The following is a 23156-nucleotide window of genomic DNA, read 5'->3' on the forward strand; positions in this document are numbered from 1 at the left end:
ACACACAACCTCAGGACAGGAGTGGTGCTGTTTTTTGGGGAAAAAAATTGCTCCGTTTTTCTATTCTTGGATTACCCCTTTAAAACTCATTCCTAGTTTGGGCTTACAAATATTAAAATTAAATTATATTCAGTGTAATCGAATTTAAGGATGGTTAAAGGGGTATTCCAGGAAAAAAAAAGAAAAAAAAAACTATTTTTTTTTGGCCAGAAAGTTAGACAGATTTGTAAATTACTTCTATAAAAAAAAATCTTAATCCTTCCAATAATTATCAGCTGCTGAAGTTGAGTTGTTCTTTTCTGTCTGGCAACAATGCTCTCTGCTGACATCTCTGCTTGTCTCGGGAACTGCATAGAGTAGAAACGGTTTGTTATGGGGATTTGCTTCTACCCTGGACAGTTCCCAAGACAGGTGTCATCAGAGAGCACTTAAACAGAAAATAACTCAACTTCAGCAGCTCATAAGTACTGAAAGGATGAAGTTTTTTTTAATAGAAGTAATTTACAAATCTGTTTAACTTTCTGGAGCCTGTTTATGTATAAAAAAAAAGTTTTTTCCTGGATAACCCCTTTAAGGAAAATTTCCCCCCCCAAACAAATTGTCACCAGTAAAAGAAAATCCTTGAGATCATTTCTCGATCATCATCCTCCTTATCATTTCTCAAGTTAAAGTGTTGAGCTGATCATACTTTGATTTTGTATAAATTCTTGAGTTACAACAATAGAGGTTAAAGCATGTCTTAGTTTGAGTGACAGTCAGTTTGGCCACTATTAAGCCCAACAACATGACTGCAGCTAGAAATGTTTACCTAGGACACCTCCAGGGTTGGTGGAGTTCTTCTCCGGCCATTGCTCCCCACTAGTCTGCATCATGACACTGGTCCTGTATGATACATTGACCCAGTGCAGGGGTGGCAGGACCTGGGGTGGTTTGAGAAAACCTCATAGGTGTCAAAGGCAGAGAGTCCTTCAGATCACCTCTTGTGTGCCATAATTTTTCACGACAAATTTACTTCCACAGCCAAATACTGTAGGCGTTATGAATGAATAAACCATGAGTCACTGAATAACTAAGCATTTGGCCTGTTCTACATGAATTTTTGAAGTCTGTATTATGGGCACAACATTCAGACTTCCAATGGGTACACTAAGTTGAACTTGAATCATAGAACCCTATGATGATATACACATGGTTCAGTAGAACCCCAACGGTGGGATATAGGTGTTGGGTGCCCAATACTAACCATTAAATATTGGTGAAATATGCCCATCTAACTAACTTTAAAAGGGCTTTTCCTTCTGGAAAACCCATTTCTATATATCCTGTAAGGCCATACAGATATTATAGGGGGTCCCTGCATAGAATCTTGTATATGAGCCACAGCTCAGACCTTCTGCAAAGAGGGTCTTCTGTTTTGGAAGGCTCAATGTGATAAATGACTCAAAAAAAAAATATTATCTAGAATTGGCAAAATTTGTGACAGCTTCATAGAAAATTAAAACTCAATAATTTATGAGGAGTTTTCATTTCAGGGGAAAAACTATTTCACTTATATACTGTAGTGAGACACATACTCTATAGCCCTTTGGTACTGAACTGAACGCACATTGAACTTCCAATTACATCCAGCTACTTTTTATTCCCAAATCTTGTTTTTTTTGCTTATTTTCTGTCTGACTTAAGAAAGAAATGTATTTCATTCCAAGTCTTTGAGAATACTTTCTGCTTCTCGCCACAAATCATTTTCTTCTTGACAGTACAGGCCTTTATTTCTCAGTAGAGTAAAAATAAAGTAAAACAATATAGAGGTTAAATAAAAACCATCTAGTGCTGACGCTGATGATAACCATATTCATCTGGACGCTGAAGAGGTTAATGAACAAGTGATCCCTCCCTGCCCCCCTCTCCTTCTCGTTGCATTTCGGTGAGAACTGTATGCAGATCAATGTGTGGGCATCTGTCTTTCATTATCCAGTGCAGTATAAATGTAATTACACCACTGGCACACACAGCCCACGTGTGCTGGGACTTTGCTGTAGAGCACATAAACTAGGGAAAAAGTTACACAATAACAGAATGTCACATCCTCTAAATAAAAGTCATAGGAAGCTCCGAGGCTGTTGGGCTGAAGCTGTGTCAGGCTAATGTTATACAGTTAAAATTGTATAGTCCCCTATCGGAAAGTCCAGAATTTTTGATAGGTTGGCAATTGACAGAGCATGGGGCATGAGAAAGGTGAACAAGCCTGGGGAAGGGTCTTTAAAGGGACACTCCAACATTTAAATATGGGATACGCATCTGATTGTGAGGGGTCTGACCACTGTGACCCTTCCCCACTGGATCTCCAGTATGGTGCACAATCTCTGACTGCCAAGTCGACATGCCCCCTCCATGCAGAGGCGTAACTTGTAGCTTCTGGGCCCCGATGCAAAATCTGTAACAGGGCACCATGCCTGCCGTGTAACACTTACAATACTGGTATCTTCCCATAGGGAAGAGGTGCCTTAGGGCCCCCTCAGTCACCAGGGCCCTGGTGCGACTGCAACCTCTTCACCCCCTTTTGTTACACTCCTCTATAAAAGCTCTAAATATACACAAAAGCTGGAGTACCCCTTTAAAAACACAGGGCTAGGTCAGCAAACAGAATTTTTGCCTGGGATGCGGGAATGCCTAGCTACAACCCTTCATTATGCACTGCAATATAATATGGAATTTCATGAAACTAGAAGCAAAAGACTGCAGACATTAAAGGGATGTCTTCAAATGTAAAATGTATCCCTTATTCACAGCATAGGGGATAACTAACTAATTAGTGGGGGTTCAACCCCCACCTATCACGAGAAATGAGGTCACTTTTTTCTTCTTAAATGAATGGAGAGTCAGCATGCATACTTGGCCACTGCTCCATTCATTCTCTATAGGTCTTCCAAATATTGATCAGGGCAATGAACTGAGCAGTGTTTGGAAGTCCCATGGGCAGTAAAGGGAGTGGTGGTTGAATATATGTACCGTCGCTCCATTCACTCAGTTTTTAGAAGCCGGACCCCCACCGATGAGCTAGTTGTCACCTATACGGTGGGTAGGGGAAAACTTTTAGGGTACGTTCTGCATTCATAAACTCACTGCAGAAAATCAGCTTTACATTTTTTTACTATTCACTTCAAGGAGTCAGCAGAAAATCCAAGATAGTGACATATTTGCATATAGCCACTAGACCCATTGCGCTGCGGCAAGTTATCAGCATGTGAACGTACCCTTAATCTTAGGCTAACCCCATGAATGTCATATTAAAGAAATTTCTACTGTACTGCGTTAACCGCTATGTTACACAGTTGAGACTTCAACAGTTCAGACATTGTACATACTTTATATTTCTATTACACTGGGTTTAGCTCATTTATGAAGTGTTAACAGTGACTTCAGGCATCTCATTTGCAATGATTAAACACTAATGACATTGTAAAGAATAAAGGTCATTTTCAGATTGATAGACGTTTCAATAGTTTAAAGATAGATGTTAGGATGGGTCAGAGACAGATTTTACAGACCAGGCTAATCCTACCAACCTTGGTAACACATTTTTACCCAGTGTTTCCCAACCAACTAGCCCCCAGCTGTTGCCAAATTACAACTCCCAGGATGCCCGGACAGCCTTCGGCAGTTTGGGCATGTTGGGAGTTGTAGTTTGGCCACAGCTGGAGGCCCACTGGTTGGGAAACACTGGTTTAACTAATAACAGTGACATGGCATCATGAGCATAGCCCACCAATATAGAAAAAAAAACACTTGGGGGAGATTTATCAAAACCTGTCCAGAGGAAAAGTTGCCCATAGCAACCAATCAGATCACTTATTTCATTTTTGAAAAGGCCTCTGAAAAATGAAAGAAGCGACCTGATCGGTTGCTATAGGCACTGTCACGATGCCGGCTGGCAGGAGGTGGATCCTCTGTGCCAGAGAGGGATAGCGAGGACCGTGCTAGTGGACCGGTTCTAAGACACTACAGGTTTTCACCAGAGCCCGCCGCAAAGCGGGATGGTCTTGCTGCGGCGGTAGTGACCAGGTCGTATCCACTAGCAACGGCTCACCTCTCTGGCTGCTGAAGATAGGCGAGGTACAAGGGAGTAGGCAGAAGCAAAGTCGGACGTAGCAGAAGGTCGGGGGCAGGCGGCAAGGTTCGTAGTCAGGGGAGATAGCAAAGTTCTGGTACACAGGGTATAAACACACAAAAACGCTTTCACTAGGCTCTAGGGCAACAAGATCCGGCAAGGAAGTGCAAGGGAGGAGACTAGATATAGCCAGGAAACAGATGGGAACCAATTAAGCTAATTGGGCCAGGCACCAATCATTGGTGCACTGGCCCTTTAAGTCTCAGGGAGCTGGCGCGCGCGCGCCCTAGAGAGCGGAGCCGCGCGCGCCAGCACATGACCGCAGGAGACGGGAACGGGTAAGTGACCTGGGATGCGATTCGCGAGCGGGCGCGTCCCGCTGTGCGAATCGCATCCCCAACGGCCATGACAGGGCAGCGCTCCCGGTCAGCGCTGACCGGGGAGCTGCAGGGAGAAAGGCGCCGTGAGCGCTCCGGGGAGGAGCGGGGACCCGGAGCGCTAGGCGTAACAGTACCCCCCCCCTTAGGTCTCCCCTTCTCTTTATCGGGTAACTGCCTCCCCTGGGATGAGGACACCGGGAAAGGAAGGAGGGATTCCTCAACGGCAGGCAGAACCGCAGGAGTAGGAATGGGGAGAGAGGGCAGAGGGCGAGACCTGGCACGGGGCAGTGTGACACCAGGACGGGGGCCATGGGGTGGCACAGAGGCTTGCCTGACGGGACTGGGAGGGGGGGAGGGGCATTTCCTGTGGCAGGCAGAGTCCTTAATGACCTTAGGGGGACCGGAAACAGGAGGAACCACAGGGTCACGGCAGGGAGTACTGGGAACCGGTTTTAGACAGTTCTTGGAACAAGAGGACCCCCAACTCCTGATCTCCCCAGTGGACCAATCCAGGGTAGGGGAATGAAGTTGAAGCCAGGGAAGTCCAAGGAGAATTTCCGAGGTGCAATTGGGGAGGACCAAAAGTTCAATCCTCTCATGATGAGATCCGATGCTCATAAGAAGGGGCTCCGTGCGGAAACGTATGGTGCAATCCAACTTGGCTCCGTTGACCGCGGAAACGTGGAGTGGCTTGACAAGACGGGTCACCGGAATGCGAAATTTATTCACTAGGGACTCTCGAATAAAATTTCCAGAAGCTCCAGAGTCCAGGCAGGCCACGGCTGAGAGAGAAGAGCTGGCTGAAGCAGAAATCCGCACGGGTACCGTGAGACGTGGAGGAGCAGACTTGGAACCAAGAGACGCCACACCCACGTGAGCTGGGTGCGTGCGTGCGTTTCCCAGGCGTGGAGGACGGATAGGGCAATCCACCAAGAAATGCTCGGTACTGGCACAGTACAGACAAAGATTCTCTTCCTTACGGCGATTCCTCTCTTCCTGGGTCAGGCGAGACTTATCCACTTGCATGGCCTCCTCGGCGGGAGGCCCAGGCGTAGATTGCAACGGATACTGTGGGAGAGGTGCCCAGAGATCTAAGTCTTTTTCCTGGCGGAGCTCTTGGTGTCGCTCAGAAAAACGCATGTCAATGCGGGTAGCTAGATGGATGAGTTCTTGCAGATTGGCAGGAATCTCTCGTGCGGCCAGCACATCCTTGATGCGACTGGATAGGCCTTTTTTGAAGGTCGCGCAGAGTGCCTCATTATTCCAGGATAATTCTGAAGCAAGGGTACGGAACTGTACGGCATACTCGCCAACGGAAGAATTACCCTGGACCAGGTTCAACAGGGCAGTCTCAGCAGAAGAGGCTCGGGCAGGTTCCTCAAAGACACTTCGGATTTCCGAGAAGAAGGAGTGTACGGAGGCAGTGACGGGGTCATTGCGGTCCCAGAGCGGTGTGGCCCAAGACAGAGCTTTTCCAGACAGAAGGCTGACTACGAAAGCCACCTTAGACCTTTCAGTGGGAAACAGGTCCGACATCATCTCCAGGTGCAATGAACATTGCGAAAGAAAGCCACGGCAAAACTTAGAGTCCCCATTAAATTTGTCCGGCAAGGACAGGTGGAGGCTAGGAGTGGCCACTCGCAGCGGAGGAGGTGCAGGAGCTGGCGAAGGAGATGATTGCTGAAGAAGTTGCGAATGTTGGCGCACAATGGTGGACACTTCCGACAGCTGGTGGGTTAGATGGGCGATCTGTCGGGCGATATCAGAGACAACTGGCAGGGGAACCTCAGCGGGATCCATGGCCGGATCTACTGTCACGATGCCGGCTGGCAGGAGGTGGATCCTCTGTGCCAGAGAGGGATAGCGAGGACCGTGCTAGTGGACCGGTTCTAAGACACTACAGGTTTTCACCAGAGCCCGCCGCAAAGCGGGATGGTCTTGCTGCGGCGGTAGTGACCAGGTCGTATCCACTAGCAACGGCTCACCTCTCTGGCTGCTGAAGATAGGCGAGGTACAAGGGAGTAGGCAGAAGCAAAGTCGGACGTAGCAGAAGGTCGGGGGCAGGCGGCAAGGTTCGTAGTCAGGGGAGATAGCAAAGTTCTGGTACACAGGGTATAAACACACAAAAACGCTTTCACTAGGCTCTAGGGCAACAAGATCCGGCAAGGAAGTGCAAGGGAGGAGACTAGATATAGCCAGGAAACAGATGGGAACCAATTAAGCTAATTGGGCCAGGCACCAATCATTGGTGCACTGGCCCTTTAAGTCTCAGGGAGCTGGCGCGCGCGCGCCCTAGAGAGCGGAGCCGCGCGCGCCAGCACATGACCGCAGGAGACGGGAACGGGTAAGTGACCTGGGATGCGATTCGCGAGCGGGCGCGTCCCGCTGTGCGAATCGCATCCCCAACGGCCATGACAGGGCAGCGCTCCCGGTCAGCGCTGACCGGGGAGCTGCAGGGAGAAAGGCGCCGTGAGCGCTCCGGGGAGGAGCGGGGACCCGGAGCGCTAGGCGTAACAGGCACCTCAGCAACTTTTCCTCTGGACAGGTTTTGCTAAATCTCTAATATAATCTTTGAATAAAAAAAAATACATCCATCATGTTCAACCTAAAACCCGACTGTTGACCCAGAGAAAGACCCCCCCCCCCCCATAAGGCTTATGCCAATTGCCTATAGGAATAGTAAATGTTGCATTTTGCTAGCCCTTGACATAGGTTGAACTGGCCCACCAGAAAATAGGAGGAACAGTGTTCAACGCCCCATTTATGTTGGATGTATCACTTTTTTGAGTTATTTTACTTTGTGTTTACAGCAAAAACAACAATATAAGTGGGCCTGCACCATATAGTTGGATGGTCCAAAGTAAGCAAGTGTTCATACGTTTGATAGGAACATGGTGACATGTAGATGAGAACTAGAAATTACCCCTTAGAAAAACTAATCCTACTTTGTGTGCCTTAGGGTTCATGAACACTGGCATGGAGTTTGTATGGCAAACTCTACAGCTTGGTACAACCTCCATGCACTGCTCTACAAACTCCATTGAATGTGTCTATGGAGGTACTATTCCATAAAAGCATCTCTTCAAGGAAAGAATAACATGGATACGAAGAATTAATAACATAGTTTAAAATGCCAAATCAAGACATATGTCTATGTAGGTCCACCTATCGGACAGAACAAACTTCTATGTGCCTCTATATGAAATCGGAGGTATATAGGGGTACAATGGAGGCCTCATGCAGGGCTTTCACAGCCTTATGACTCCTTAAAAAACAAAGCGTAATAGGACCCTGAGCAATAGTCCTAAAAGCAAAAAAATAAATGATCTGATGGGATGCAAACAAGGACATAACATTCTGCCTCTAGTCTATGACATTACAACCATCATACAGTAATGTAATTGTACTGTGTGATCTTTTAATTCCTTTGGTAAAGATTAAATCTTTCATACTGACCCGTATGTGAGAGGCTAAGTTTATCTAGTCAGAAGGAAGATCTCTGGGGGGATCCAAAATGATTATGACTCAGTTCCTGTTGCTGGACTACTATAAACCGTGCCAGCAAAAATAGCACAACAAGATATACAAATAAATCCGCTTATCAGTTTCAAAGTGACATAATGCTTCATTGGCAAAGAAAATCTTACAGTTTAGTCCCATTTAGAGATGAAGTTATCAGCAGTGTTGAATTTACAGAACCAAGGTTACTCTGGATCGCAAGGCAAAAAAGGACACCTTACAGATGTAAGGGAACCAAGTGGAGGCTTGGCCCTTCATTGACCATTTGGAAACATATATTAACTGTACACACAATCTTAAATAAAACTCTTTAAATAAGGAAATACAAAATTTACAAATATACAAGAAAGCCACCTCCTCCTTCCATAGACTACTATCTGCACCCACATTCCGACACTACCATGCCCTCGTATTTGAACTTGTAAGTGACAACTCCTGCATCCAGATACAGGATGGATATGGGATCCAGTTTTGTTGCTACACAACAAGCTTTAGATGCCTTTTGTGAGTTTTTCATATGGATCAGAGTTTGTACTATGGCGTGTTTAGTTGGCGTGACATTTTCTGTTAAGGGATAGGAGCAAACACCCCGGCACTCATAAGCCTCATAACCTGCTGGAGCAATGATCCATGAGTCCCAACCAATTTCCTTGAAATTGATGTAGAGGGAGGTCTTCCTGCAAGTGTTTCCCTTTGCATTTCTTCGAATGCGGGAGCTGGCATCATAGATAATGTTAGATCTCATCTGTAGCAAGGACTCCTCACTTGGCATGTTACCCATTCCCCCGAATTCTAAGTTATCTTGCCCTATGTCTTGTTCATGACTTATCATCTCATTCAGTTCCTCCTTCTCTTCTTTTCTTTCGCTGCTTTGATCATCTGAAAATACAACAAGCAAAGGTTCATGCTTGGTCTCTGGTTGCACATTTATGTCCAGCTTTGCGTTCACTGAATCTTCAAGGTCAATGTCTGGATTTTGTAAGTGAACTTCCAGCATGCGGGTTGTGAATTCCGACCTGCTCCAGCGATGTACACCCTCAGTGATGTCAAACATTTCCCATTCACTGACCGTTTTATATACCAGCCTGGAGGCCAGTTCCACCATCTTCCTCTCTCCTTGATCATCACTGCGTACTTCATAAACAGTGATCTTTCTGCTCACTCCTTCATATGGCACCCTGTCCCTTGGAACCAATATGTAGAGCTTGAGCTCAACCATTACTATTGCTTCATGATGAGGAATAGACACATTGAAGAGCAGAGGGTATTTCTTCACTTCTGGGACATCACTGTACGGCATGGAAAAATCTGTTGAAAAGATATGTATATATCATATTAGAATCAAAGCCAAAATAAAATGTAAGTAGAACTCTATATTTTATAACTATGAAATACCTCATTTAATATTATTTTATAGAGATAGCAACAATGTTGTTCAGTAACCAAAGTCTGGAAATAGCACGTCATCATGTCATCATATAAATAACACAGTTTTATGATTTATTTCCTTTACCATATTTATCGGGGTATACCACGCACCGGCCCATAACACGCACCCTCATTTTACCAAGGATATTTGGGTAAAAAAAGTTTTTACCCAAATATCCTTGGTAAAATGAGGATGCGTGTGTGTGCATGTGTATACCCCGATACACTGTTTCTGACCCCGCAGAAGCCCCCAGGAAAGGCAGCGGGAGAAAGGCCGTCACTGCCCGCTTCTCTCCCCCTGCCTTTTCTGGGGTCTAGAGCCCTGCTGCCGCCGCTTCTCTCCCCCCGGCTACCGGCATCACTTCTCTCCCCCTGGCTATCGGCGCCGCTTCTCTCCCCCTGGCTATCGGCACCACTGCCCCATTGCCAGCACCGCTGCCCCATTGCCTCCCCCATTCCAGGTTTTATAATTGCCTGTTGCCGGGGTCGGGTCCGCGCTGCTTCTGGCTCCGGTGTGGCGTCTCCTGTGTCGTTGCTATGCACTGCAAGGCGCAATGACGAGTGACATCTTCAACACGACATCACTTGTCATTGCGTAGCGCAGCGCATAGCAACGACGCAGGAGACCCAACCCCGGCAACAGGTAATTATAAAACCGGGGATGGGGGAGGCAATGGGGCAGCGGCGCCGATAGCCAGGGGGAGAGAAGTGGCGCCGATAGCCAGGGGGAGAAAAGTGGCGCCGATAGCCAGGGGGAGAAAAGTGACGCCGATAGCAAGGGAGAGAGAAGCGGCGCCGATAGCCAGGGGGAGAAAGGCGGCGGTAGCAGGGCTCTAGACCCCAGAAAAGGCAGGGGGAGAGAAGCGGGCAGCGACGGCCTCTCTCACCCTGCCTTTCCTGGGGGCTTCTGCGGGGTTAGAAAAACCGGGGTTGGCAGAGGCAATGGGGCAGCGGTGCCGGCAGTCTCTGGACCCCAGGATAGGCAGGGGCAGAGAATCGGTTAGCGACGGCAGGTCTCTGGACCTGCAAAAGCCGCTGCAGTTCATTGATTTAAAGTGCCCGCAGATAGACTTTAGGCTAAAAAATTTAGCCTAAAAAATGCGTGTTATACGCCGATAAATACTGTATATTCTTTCTTGAGTTAACATGTCTCATTTAGTAACATAAAAGTCAGTAACTCTGTTGTGATTCTACCAAACGTCTGTCATGTTTCTTACTAAACATATACATATCTCAAGCCATGGCTACAAATGACCAAGGGCCCTGAGCTGCAGTTAAAGGGGTTAGCACATACCTGTCAGACAGTAATGGACATGCTTAGGAAGGATCTGCGCTTGTCTTGGGGCAAAATGGCTATGCTGTGAGATTACCATAACACTGTGTCTAGCTGTTTGTGAACTAGTATTTCCTGTTTGACTTTTCTTTTTTGACTACAAATCCCATAATTAAATTTCCCTCCCTCCCTCACATCAGCCACCCCACCCATTGAAACATAAATGGTCTGCATCCATTCAAATCAGTGTGGTTTTCAATCAGGGTGCCTCCAGCTGTTGCATTGGTTGGAGATTGAGCTCTCTCCCACCATTGAAGTAGACAGGCTCCCTGTCATCAGCTGACTAGTGGCCGCATTGCAAGCTGGGAAAAATCCGAGACAACAGTCATTTTGTATGCTGGTAAAAATAAATATTGGAGTGAAAATCACAGAAGAATTGTGAGAAAACCGTCACACACAGGTACAGACACTATATTATGTACTACACTAACTTTACAGCCCCTGTAGCATAGTCAAATAAAAATAATTCCTGGAATACCCCTTTAAGGACATGGTTCAGGAAAGCCACAGGTTGGACAACATGACTCCAAAAAAACCTAAATTGCTTATTGTGTAGGGACATGTTAAAAGTTTATAATCAGTTTGGTTCTGGGTGTTCAGATGCCCACTGATCATTAGAACTAGTTGGGAAATATGATCTCCGTCCAGTTGCAGGAGACAAGCTCCATTATGAGTCTATGGGGCTTTTTCTTGCAACTGGATTGAGACCAAAGTGAGAAAGGAAATGCTGTACTCAAAACCGCACATTTTTGCTGACTCTTTCTAATAGTTTTTGGGGATCTGAACACCGAGACCCTGACCAATCAAAACTTTTGGCATGTCTCTGACATGTCAAAAGTTTTTTTAAATGACAGAGACACTTTAAAGATGTATTTTGGCTTAGATGGGACATATGGTTGCCCACAATGCTTCATAGCCTCTTGATGAAGATTAAGTATGATATCCCTGTTACTATAATAATGTTGATTGACACATAAGGCAGAATTATCAATGACTGAGTTTCATAAGGATTAGAAATGTAAACATTTTTCTCACTATAAGAAATAGTTTTTCATACTTTAAGTTTTTAGAGATATGGTGCATAGTTTGTGTGCATCCTACTGAGTGCGTATTGGAAACATCAGTTTTACCTCAGATCTAATGTCATTTCGATTTGTTTTATTGCACCAAATGCATTCAATTTTAAGCAAATAAAGTTGGGCTCTGTCTCTGATAACTTCTGAGGTTTAGTGAGTCAATGTAGAAGATTCTCTAATCGATTCTATTAGGCTTTATATACCTTTGTAGTCCCTTCATTGCTGATGCAGTAGCTAGGAAACAAAGAATGACTATTATACCTGCTGCCATTACATTATTTTGGTATGTAAAGTACATAAGTGTCTAACAATGAGAAATGTCCATCTACAATGACCATGCCCCCAAATTCCCATTCACCCGACACACCCTTGCAGTTGCTAAGAGCAGGTGCTCTGAAATAGTCCAGTTGAACAGACAGGTCTGCTTAGCGTCTGTTCGCACTGCCCCTGGTTCAGTCCCGTGCTGTTAGCACCTTTCTTGCCTGGGAACTTTTGTGCTGAGCGTTCGCACACTTGTTTGAAGCAGGAGAATGTATGTATTTACAACATATGGTGGTGTGCCTTAGATTAAAGCATCTGCAGAATTGACATGGTGCCACAGATCGTGCATTGGGGAGACTCTTTGTTAACAAATAACATACCTTGTGAATTGTTAGACCTTTATCTCTTAGTTCAACATGATTTCCATATGCAGGAAATGATTGAGTAAACTATGTTGTCTACATACATAGCCTCCAATATCGCATTTCAGACATTTGGAAGGAAGTTGTATCTAAGTAGATAAAACATAGTCAGGCCCATTTCCTGTGTTGTTACAACTTAGCCATTATTTTGCACCAAAATTCATGAGAATGGAAATAATCACAATACAACGTGTCGAAGGACAAAGTTTTATTTAGGGATATCCATAGAGGTGGCAGATCTCATACAAAAATGCTCATCTTATTGGGTCGCTCCTCAAGATTTCTCTATCATGTGGCAGAGAAGCTTGTTTACCTATTACGTAAAAGAGAAAAGACTACCAAGAGCCATATTGCACTGTCCACAGAGAGAAGGACCCTGTGTAGAAAAAGTCTAACTAGGGAGTAGCTAAAGGAGGCTTGCTGGAGCAGTGTCCCTATGTTTACTGGCTCCGGGAAGGGCTTTCTATACGTTACCGATGATCTTTGGTCTATCATTTATTTTTTAGCTTTCTAGTAAAATCTTTAATAATACAGATGCCTATACACCTTATACTACAGGCCAAACCTGCCAGCTTTTTGGCAGCCTCCTGACTCTCCACCGACAGACGATGTTGACAGAGAGAAGGGTTAGGTGTATTGGATTTCCAATGCCTGAACCTATTTTTCTGGGAGGTATAAGCCTGTGCCAGAACATTTTGGCTGTAGCTTATGCCTCCCTTCCCTATGAAGAACGAGCCAAATGTTCATGTGTGTGGGGAAGTTAGTAAAGATAACTGTCATCTGATCTGCACCTTAAGAAGAAAGGCTATTTATCTTGAGTCAACTTTTGGAAGTAATTACCCTATATATCAATGTCTTACACATAAGAGAGCCTTGGAACATGACAAAGAATATCCTCCAAAAGGAAACAGGCTGTTTCATGGATTTTGCTTTTCATTGGTGCAGAGCAGTGTGATAGCTAGTTAATTGAGAAGCCTTTTGGGGTGGATTTGAAGACATAATAGAAACAGCCATGCACAGTTGGGTTGTGTCCTCATGGAGAAAATTCTGGTTTGATTTGCAATGCTTAGTCATGTTTTTTATGCGTCAGACATTGACCTACAGGTTAGCTACCTCTAAGTCAGCTTTTTTCCTTCTGGGGGAGAGTTAATTTGCATTCCTTTTTTTCCAGGCAGCATAGCATGGTCTATATGACTTCCTACACAAGCTGACAGCCACCAAAAGTATAAATATTATCCTCATAGATGTAAGTCTGCATATGAGGCTAGACTCTCAACAATAAAGGCCATAAAAGACATGAATTGGCAGTGGTAGAGCTAACCAGATGAGGACATAGGGGAGTAGTTGGTCTAATATAGTTAAATAAACAATTGTTGTACCCCATCACAAGGAGAATATGTATCCTTGAACAATACATATTAGAAGCAATGAAATATTTTAGGTAATAAAATGGTAATTGACAAATTACAACAAATAAATGACCATGTGAATCTAAATGGATACTAAAGTATCTGAGCCGCTAATGAAGTTTTAATCACAATCAGGTCTCGGGCCTGGAGAATGGAGGGGCCCAGTATGGGTATTGTTTGGTTAATTGTGGAACTAGTCACACATCAGTGCTATTACTGTAAACCGGAAGAAGGGGTTTATGACTAAAATATGTTTATGGAGAAAGAGTGTTATCAGCTGCTGTGTGAGCAGTTTGGTTCACTGCTGAGTTCATTTTTTTCCCCTGAGCCCAGAAAACCCATATAAAGGGGTTAATCAGGAATAATAATAATAATAATAATAATAATTAAAAAAATATATATATTTCTTCCAAAAATAGTACCACCCCTGTCCTCAGGTTGTGTGTGGTATTACGACTTGGCTCCATTAACTTCAATGGAACTGAACTGCTATACCACACACAACCTGAGGAGAGCGGCGGTGCTGTTTTTATAAGAAATCAGCTCTGTTTTTCTAATCCCGAATAATCCCTTTAATACCCAATTTAGACTGGGTTCTCACTAGAAAGCATTTATGCATCCATACAATGGCCCTACCATGGGTTTAATGGCTCAAATTGACATAATCTCTCTTTTCTGTACAGAAGTTTTTTAATCTCAAAAAGCACTTTACTAAAACTGTCAAATTTTTTTTTTTTTTTGTAAACTTAGGCTAGAAAATCTTAGAAAGTGCCCAATCACAGTGTATGAGGATGGGTGTGCAGTGGTGTAACAGAGGCAACAGCCTGTTTCACATAGCTTTGATGCTGCTTCTGACCTGAAGAAGCATCGAAGCTATGTAAAAAAACAAGCTGTTGCCTAGGTAGGGCCCCTGCACACCCACTACCCCTGTAAAGTTTGGATATATCTGTAACAAAACCTAATGACATATAAAAATTAAAAAAAACTGATGTTGAGTGCTACGCTTTCTTCTATTGGATACATCTTCGGAATCTATGTGAACTATACGTATGAGCACCCTGAGGTTGATCTGCTGACAGTGGCTTTTCAAAGTTAAATATAGCTGTGCACCTACTGAGCCGGGGTTTATTTTCTTCTGCTGCACACATGTTTATTGTGGTCTCCCAACTCTTCCCTTTGGCAGACATTGGCCCTGATTTACTATTGTAAGCCCGACCTGGTTTGTCGGGTTGTGCACCAGAATTTGGTGCATTGCACCACAAATTGTGTCTGCACCAGAATGTGCACCAAAAAAGTGTAAAAAAAACCTGACCAACTCTTCATTGAACTCAGAAAATCTAAAAAGGGGCGTGTCTGTCAAAAGAGGGGCGTGTCCCTGAAATTTTCAAAGAATCCCAACATATTTACTAATGTTTCCACAGAAAATGTGGTGGATTTGAGCTCTGGAAAACCCCACAGCTCAGGGCAGTTGTACAAAAAGCTAAATGTAGGGAAAAGTGCAAAACGTAGGGAAACATTAGTAAATACCGTAGAAAAAATAAAAATAAAAAACTCCACTCCCCTCTTAGTAAATCAAGGCCATTGGGGGAGAAAAAGATTGTGCATGTTGGGTTTCCACTGCCCATTCTGTGTGTTCTCTGGAAGATAAGCCACTGAGGTTTCTGGCAGTAGCTTTCTCCAATCTTCCCATTCAGGACACATGCCAACTTTAGTCTGACAGAGATATATGCATAACTTTTTTCATTTTGTAATATTGTTAGTTTCAGTGATTAAATAGAAAAGTGGAAGTAAAACATGTTTTCTTATTATATAGAATAAGGCCACACATGACTGAAAACTTGGCCAATATACATTTACAGGGCAATGTAGTGCTGTTTTAGAATGCTTATTAATGTCTGCACGTCTTTTGCACATGAAAAGAATATAAAAAAACAAAAAAACAAAAAAAAAACAGCATTCTAAAACCCCACTGATGTGCAGTAAAACCTCACTTTGGCCATATGGTGGACTCTGTGTAGGCTTACCCTTGGGGTCTATTAGATAACCATCATATTCAATGACAATGAATTGAAGAATCTCAGAGAAACATTGGTTACAGTCTCCACTTTCAAGTCAAAACATTATGGGCAGGTTCATTTCATACAATGTGTCATTCAGTCTTAGGAGAGGCTTGTTTTACACTATTTCCGACTGAGTCAGGCTGCATTGGATTAAAATTCACTGTCCACGATGGACTATGAAAACCATAAGCATTAAAAATACCAATGAGCCGTAGAAAGTGTTTCCAACAAGACTTTTCTGGGAGTGTTTGGGTAAATTATATTTGGGTAAGTTCCCAAGAAGACAAGAAAATACATTGTCGTTGTCAAGATAAATTGTCCACGATTAACAGGTTCTCCATGAAGGTCTAGCAGGTTTATCACTCAATGAATGGACCTAAGTCACACCAGTAGTGTCCTATCTTAGAAGATAACCACTGCCTATTAAAGGCTATTCTTCATAATATTAGTATGGATGGTCTCTGTAATGGGAATAGACAAGATGTTGTTCCCTGGTGATAGGTTTCCAGACTGTATTTCATCCAACTACATGTTTCATGTGCCAATTCTCTATAAACAAGACTATGTTTGATACAATGATCCTAACAATCCAACAGAATGTTCTGTTACTCTTAGAAAGTCTTCCTTGGGAATATGTTGTAGCTCAGTCCACACACTTTTCCCAAGTCCAATAAAACATATACTAATGAACTGCAAAAAAAAGTAACATGTCAGAAGTAGAAAGACTGGATTTAACAGGACTTAGCCTTGGAGCATACACATAAAATCCAGTTTATTATTTACTGACAGCCCTTAACATCCATAGGGATAGCAGTGATGTGTGACGGCAAACACTGACAAATTAAAATTCCTAGTTCCAGTTCTGTCAACAACAACCTCCCAGTACGTGAAATGCTAGAGCAAGGCATAGGGTTCTAGATAATCCTTCAGTGTGTGACTTATAAGGACCATGATTTTTCCTTGGCTCGGTCTATAGGACATAAACACTGTACTCCAAGTAAAGAACAACATTAACTACCACAGTGTTACGCCATTGACCTAACAATTAAAGAACATTAGTGTTTTGGGGTCAGGAAAATAATTGCTTTATTGATATTTTGCATGCAAAGAAATGGATGTATGACAGCCATGTAAAATATTTATCCAGTGTACTGTACTTTTTCACAATGTATAGCCCACTGGGGAGCAAAAGAAGTTTAACCATAATTAAAGACAGACGTCCTGTTTGTATATGATTTATTCTAGGGAATAGCCAGCCTGACTCTGTAAAACACCCTTTATAGTCTAAAGGGTTACAGAACTAGGGTTAATATGTAACTACCCTCGAGTGCATATTTAAGGTTGTACATTGATATGTAATCTGACAGCGCATATCAAAAGGATACCACCCACTAGTCCTACCGTGAAACATAACACCCTCATCAACCTTCTCTATTATTCACACAGTGGGCTCAACATTTATAGGAATTTTTAGGCTCCTTAGTATAGCTTCTGAAAATAATGGTCAAATTCTGCGCTTAGTCTTAACGGTAGCAAGTAAAACTGGAAATAGATAGTACTAGAACCTATTAAGTCATCAAAGGCTTAACTTAAAAATCCTAGGCCCCAATGCAAAATCTGTTACATGTCCTCGCCTACCAGGTACCATTTATAATAGTTTTTTCATCTCATATAGTACAAGGTCTGTGGACCCCCTAAAGCACCATAGCCTGAGTGTTACTTCTTCTCCTGCATCCATGACTGGTAATAGCTTAATTAAAGCCAAAATTAAGAACTTTAGCCATTTTAGGCTATGGAAGACTTTGTTGTGCCGTTTGACTTTTATACCAATTAAATAAACTTTTTTTAAAGGTTGTCCTGGACTATAAAATGGGCTTGGTTTATCCCACAAACCAGAACCACTATGAGCCAATGGTTATGTTTAATATTACAGCTATTTACCGGAAAGAGACTGAGCTGCAATACTAAACACAGCCTGCTGACCAGAGTGGCACTGTTTTTAGAAAAATGCTTTACTTTTTTTTTCTAATAATGTAAAAGGATCTTTAAGGAAAATGATTTATCCTAAATCCTGTATTTACACTTTACTTTTCATGTATAGTGAGAATTGTTTCGGATTTGTTTTCTTTAAGAACACTTCCTTTGAAAAAGTCAAATCGGATTCTGAAAAAAAAAATGGATTGCAAATACCCAACCGCACCTCCAGCAAGACGTTTAGGTGAGGCCTTTCCCACAACAGAATGATTTTTATGTGAGCCTGGAGAGAGATGACTTGATATAAGAGATGAGAAGCAGCTGGAACTATTGTATAAAAATATCTGATAGTTTGAAGGTTTCGCTTTTGTGAGCAAATAAATTGTGAAATGGTTGGAGGGTTGAAGATATTCTACTTTCATGTCTCTATTCAAGAGAAGCCGGGAACTTCAGAGGAAATCTCACGTGCACAAGCCAACTGAGGTTAACTCTTCCATTACATTTTTTTTTTAAAGAATTATGACATGATTTTTTTATATGGAGCTGATAAATATCTCATAGGACCATTACATACATGGAACCATAAATTGTACCTTCCCTAGGATATTTATACCCCTGCTTTGGATATCTATTTTTTTGTTATGATACATTTTTGACTTTGGATAAACTTTGGCTGCCATATGGATGTCCATAGTATTCCTCTGGGCAACCTATGGTAATGTATACTAATTCAAAACATTTTTTGCATATGGAACACTTAGGAATGTACATGAGAAAAAAGCAGAACAACTGTAATGAGCTACACACGTGGTCAAGCCTTCAGGGATCGTGTTTAATGGACCAATGTCAAAGAAGATCGTGGGATGTCTGCTTTTGTGACACATTAACTAAACTGCCCCTCTTGTGGTCTATATAGTCTGCCCTGACGTCTTTATATGCATCTTCTCCAGAGCTACTCGATGGATGTGCATAGCTGCCTTCATTTAGAAAGACAAATTCTAGAACTAGCCATAATATTTTTAATTTCCTATATCATTTCATTTCTATGGAGACAAGAAGCAGACAACTTTAAGAAAAGTGTAGCATATTCAAACAGAATTTCAAAAATAGAACTAAATAGAAATAGAGTTTTAAACATAAAATTCTCTGAACCTTACATTTGGCTACCAGGATATATTGGATTAAATAGTTCTTTTGAAAAAAAAAAAAAAAGTCAATAAATGTAACAAGTGAGTTAATATTTGCCTCTTACCTTCGTTTTTGAAGCTGCGGACGATGTTGGCCGAAGGCATTGTGGTTCTGTCCATTGCAAACTTGTTGTAAAGTTCCAGCATGTACTCTGGTGGCTCCACTTTGACAGGTGCCTGCACCGGGATCCCGGAAAGGTTTAAGGTCTTCAAGAAGTCGTCTTTCATAGTTTCCAGCAAGGAGTTGAAATCGACCCCATCCTGCTCCGAAAGGACTTCGTCGTATAATGGCAAATCATCTTCCAAGCCCATGATGGGACCAGTCGATACGCAATGCACCAGGAAACTTAGGACCACGTATACCCGCAGGGAGATGGGATCCATGTTCAGCTATTGCTTCTGCTCAGGAATAATCTCAGCTGCCAGTGGTGTCCGGTGTGTGTTTTAATCTCTTGAGAGGACAGTCCTTTTGTCATCTGCAGTTGACAAGTATGGAAACACTCATCTGAAACTTGTGACCATTCTCTCTCTCACACATACACACTCCTTGCTCTCTCTCTCTCTCTCTCTCTCTCTCCCTCCCTCTCTTCTTCCCTTTTCAAAAACTCCAGGTTTCACTAATTTGATAACATGTCCCTACAGCATCCCTGCTCCCCTTATCTCCCACACTAGAAGCGTCTCACCAGATTTCGCTGCTATCTCAGAATCCCACTTTTCCTAATGAGCATTTTGTAAACATTTCCATATTCTGACACTGCCTGTGAGATAGGCCAATTTTTCTCTCTGCTAAAGAGGGAAAAAAAAGTTTGCCCTTGTTCTGCAGCTAAACTTCCCTGTTGAAGTCTGCCAAAGTTTCCCTCTGAGAAGTTTTATGTGATTTTTAGCTAGCATGCAAGAAGCATGTATAGGCTCCGTGTGAATGAATAGATTTTTTCCAGGACAAATTTACATTACCGCTAGAAGCTGCTTTTCTGAAAGAGTATACGTTAAAGCCTGAACACAAAAAAAAAAAATTGGATCTTCCTCAGAAGAAGGATGGGAAACGTTTTTTGTCTTAACTGTAATATTATGGAGGTCACAACCTTATTCAGGGATACATGGGCCTGCAAGTAATTTTCAGCAAATGAGACCTTTTATATGACAGATTTTCAGCAAATGAGATTCTGGTTATATGACTGAATTTGTTTGTTGGTAAGAAAGACAACTCCCTGAGTAGATGAGCTTTCTTCAGCATGGACGTAAGCAAATATTCCAATAAATAGGGCTTCTTGCTTGCAGGATGTGTTGTAATGTCCTCACCATTTTAAGGAGCCACTAAACCTTAAACCACATGTTTACTTCTATAGAGTTTGTAAATATACACAAAAAAGTCTCAAGGTGTTATCCGAAATGGGGTTATCTGAGATGAACTTGCATTGCTTTGGTTAAATTGTTTGTAAACATCTAAGACTTCCTATAAGTATCTCTAAAGTATTAATAAATTAAACAATTACCGGTACTAAAAAGCTTCTACCTAATGAGAGATAAGTGGAATAAGGCTTTAAAGGGGTTATCCAGGAAAAAACTTTTTTTTTTTCATATGTCAATTGGCTCCAGAAAGTTAAACAGATTTTTAAATTACTTCTATAATTTTTTTTATCCTTTCAGTACTTATGAGCTACTGAAGTTGAGTTGTTCTTTTCAGTCTAAGTGCTCTCAGATGACACGTGTCTCAGGAACTGTCCAGAGTAGAAGCAAATCCCCATAGTAAACCTCTTCTACTCTGTGCAATTCCCGAGACAAGCAGAGATGTCAACAGAGAGCACTGTTGCCAGACAGAAAAGAACAACTCAACTTCAGCAGCTGATAATTATTGGAAGGATAAAGATTTTTTAATTTACAAATCTGTTTTACTTTCTGGAGCCAGTTGATATATATAAAAAAAAGCTTTTCCCTGGAATACCCCTTTAAAACCGCTGCGCATCTGCATTGGGAACAGCGCTATTCTTTCAGCAGAGCCATATTAAGTCAGTGGGGTCTGTCAGACTCTTTTTGGATCTATCAATGTTTTGCTGGGGCTTATGTTATGAACGGAAGCCGGGACACACATGTGAACTGAGTAAGGTTAAATATTTATAATTTACAGATTTACAATGGCCCTGCAGTCATATAAGTATTGACTAGCCATATGTCATAAAGAAAACACCAGCATTTGCCACAAGGAAGAGTCTTCAAAATGCTCCTCATGGGCAGTGTCAAGTTGCAAAGATCCTCCTCCTTAAAGGCACTTGTAACATCGATGTAATGTTGTGGTAGGCATGCACGTGACCTACTCTGCCCCAGAATTGTCTGCTCTTCTCCCTAATACATTACAAAGAATATAATGCAGAGCAGCTAAAAAAGGATCACAATAGGCAGACAAAAACTTAGCAGATTAGCTTCTTAACTTTAAGTCCAACAAGATTCTGGTTCCTGTTGATCAGTGTAGTATACTACCAGGTGGAGGCCTTATTTATGTATTTTTGCTTTGGTGCCAATTCCTCTATGCTATGTGTGCCACTGATGTTTAGTTTCCACCAGATGCGTAGCTATAGGGGTGCAGAGGTAGCAGTTGCACCAGGATCCTAGTGCCTAAGGGGGCCCCAAGGCACAGTTGCCCCATAAGAGACCAGTTTTATAATTGGTACATTGGACCCTGTTGCATATTTAGCATCGGGGGTGGGGCCCAAAAGCTACACATAAGGCCTCTGGTTTGCACTTGTGAACCCTAGCCAATTGTATCACCAATGATGCTAAAAAAGTGATATTGGGAATCTTTTACAGCACTTACTGTGGAACACACATTGCACATTTAAAAATAGTAAGATTGGTTCTCCTATGAATTCATTTTATACCAAATGTTTGGAAGTGTGGTTAATAGCGGTTCTAAAGAAATTTACACAGTTCCTGACATACAAAATACCTTCTTTTTTAACATTTTTTTTGCTACAATGTAACTCATTCGGGGTAGTGCTGATTTATGCTGCTGGGGGTGTGTTCTAGATCAATTATGTCTACTGTCTTCTTCTGACAATAAAGTCTTTACTTCTCTTGCAGAACAAGTCTTCTTAGTAATACTACTTTGCTACTGCAGAGACTCTGATCCATCCGTGACCAGCAGGGCAGAAGCAATTTCCATTGGCTGCTTTGTAGTGATCACTAAGCAGTGACTGTAATGTCCATTTATTTGTTTTTGTATTTTTCTATTTAGTTGTGTATAGGGAATGGTTAATGCTCTGAACGAATGAGAACTCGGGTGTGTCTATTTTAAGCCAGAATTCTTCTGTATTCTAGAAGTTGCTAGTTATTTAGTTTAATGCCACTATGTCTGTTTGTGCAATTTTCTGACTATGTCTGCTTGAGCATTTATATTTATTTTGTCATTTTATCTGGGTTTTTAGCCAAGTTATATAGCATGCTCCTTGTATTTTAGTCTGTATTACATTAGTCGGTATTAGGATTCTGTTTGTTCTTCCTGCTTTGTCTGTATTCACACTGAGTTAGTCTTGCTAGTGTTATCCGTGCTCTGTATTTTATAATTCCTGTTTGGTGTCCTGGAGTCTATTAAGACTCATCCAGTTCTAGTCTTGTATCTTGGGAAATATCCTGTCTAGTATCCTGACCAGTGTTCCTCTACATTGCATAGTTTGATGTTCTTGTATCCGTTTTTATGAAGTTCTCTGTTTTATATTTCTGTTTCCTACTGGGTCAGCATCCTAACAACATGGTGCAGTGTGCCCGCTGACCAGTAGTCTATTTGGCTTTATTTTTAATGGCTACTCCTTTTGTGGAGTGGGGTGTCCAGTTTGTTTGTTCTGTGTCCCAGTGTGAACAGTGTCCTGTTTCCTTAGTTTGCCTGTTTATATTCTGTCCTGTTAGTATTTGTATCCTGTTTGGTATTTCTGGTTGTCTAGTAGTTTTCTGTTTCTGTTCTGGCCTGTGACCGACTATGTATATTATGTGTTTTTACACCACTGCACT

General features: G+C 42.4%; 1 protein-coding gene across 1 annotated transcript; it reads right to left on the reverse strand.

Annotated features, from left to right (window-relative positions):
• Positions 1-8130: 8130 nt before the first annotated feature.
• Positions 8131-19541, reverse strand: BMP10 (bone morphogenetic protein 10). Its single transcript, XM_056571407.1, has 2 exons — positions 19223-19541; positions 8131-9315 (listed from the first exon to the last, which is right to left on the reverse strand). Exons 1-2 carry the CDS (start codon positions 19539-19541, stop codon positions 8381-8383), a joined length of 1254 nt encoding a protein of 417 aa, XP_056427382.1. The 3' UTR covers positions 8131-8380.
• Between the last annotated feature and the right edge of the window lie 3615 nt (positions 19542-23156).

This window comes from Hyla sarda, chromosome 4 (assembly GCF_029499605.1).
Source record: "Hyla sarda isolate aHylSar1 chromosome 4, aHylSar1.hap1, whole genome shotgun sequence".
NCBI classification, from domain to species: domain Eukaryota; kingdom Metazoa; phylum Chordata; class Amphibia; order Anura; family Hylidae; genus Hyla; species Hyla sarda.

What these genes read in the sequence shown, in the direction of transcription:
- BMP10 (XM_056571407.1), bottom strand. Translation starts at nt 19,541, where the DNA reads ATGGATCCCATCTCCCTGCGGGTATACGTGGTCCTAAGTTTCCTGGTG. An exon ending in CCGCAGCTTCAAAAACGAAG is followed by an intron (nt 9,316 to 19,222) that starts GTAAGAGGCAAA and finishes TCTTTTCAACAG; the next exon opens with ATTTTTCCATGCCGTACAGT.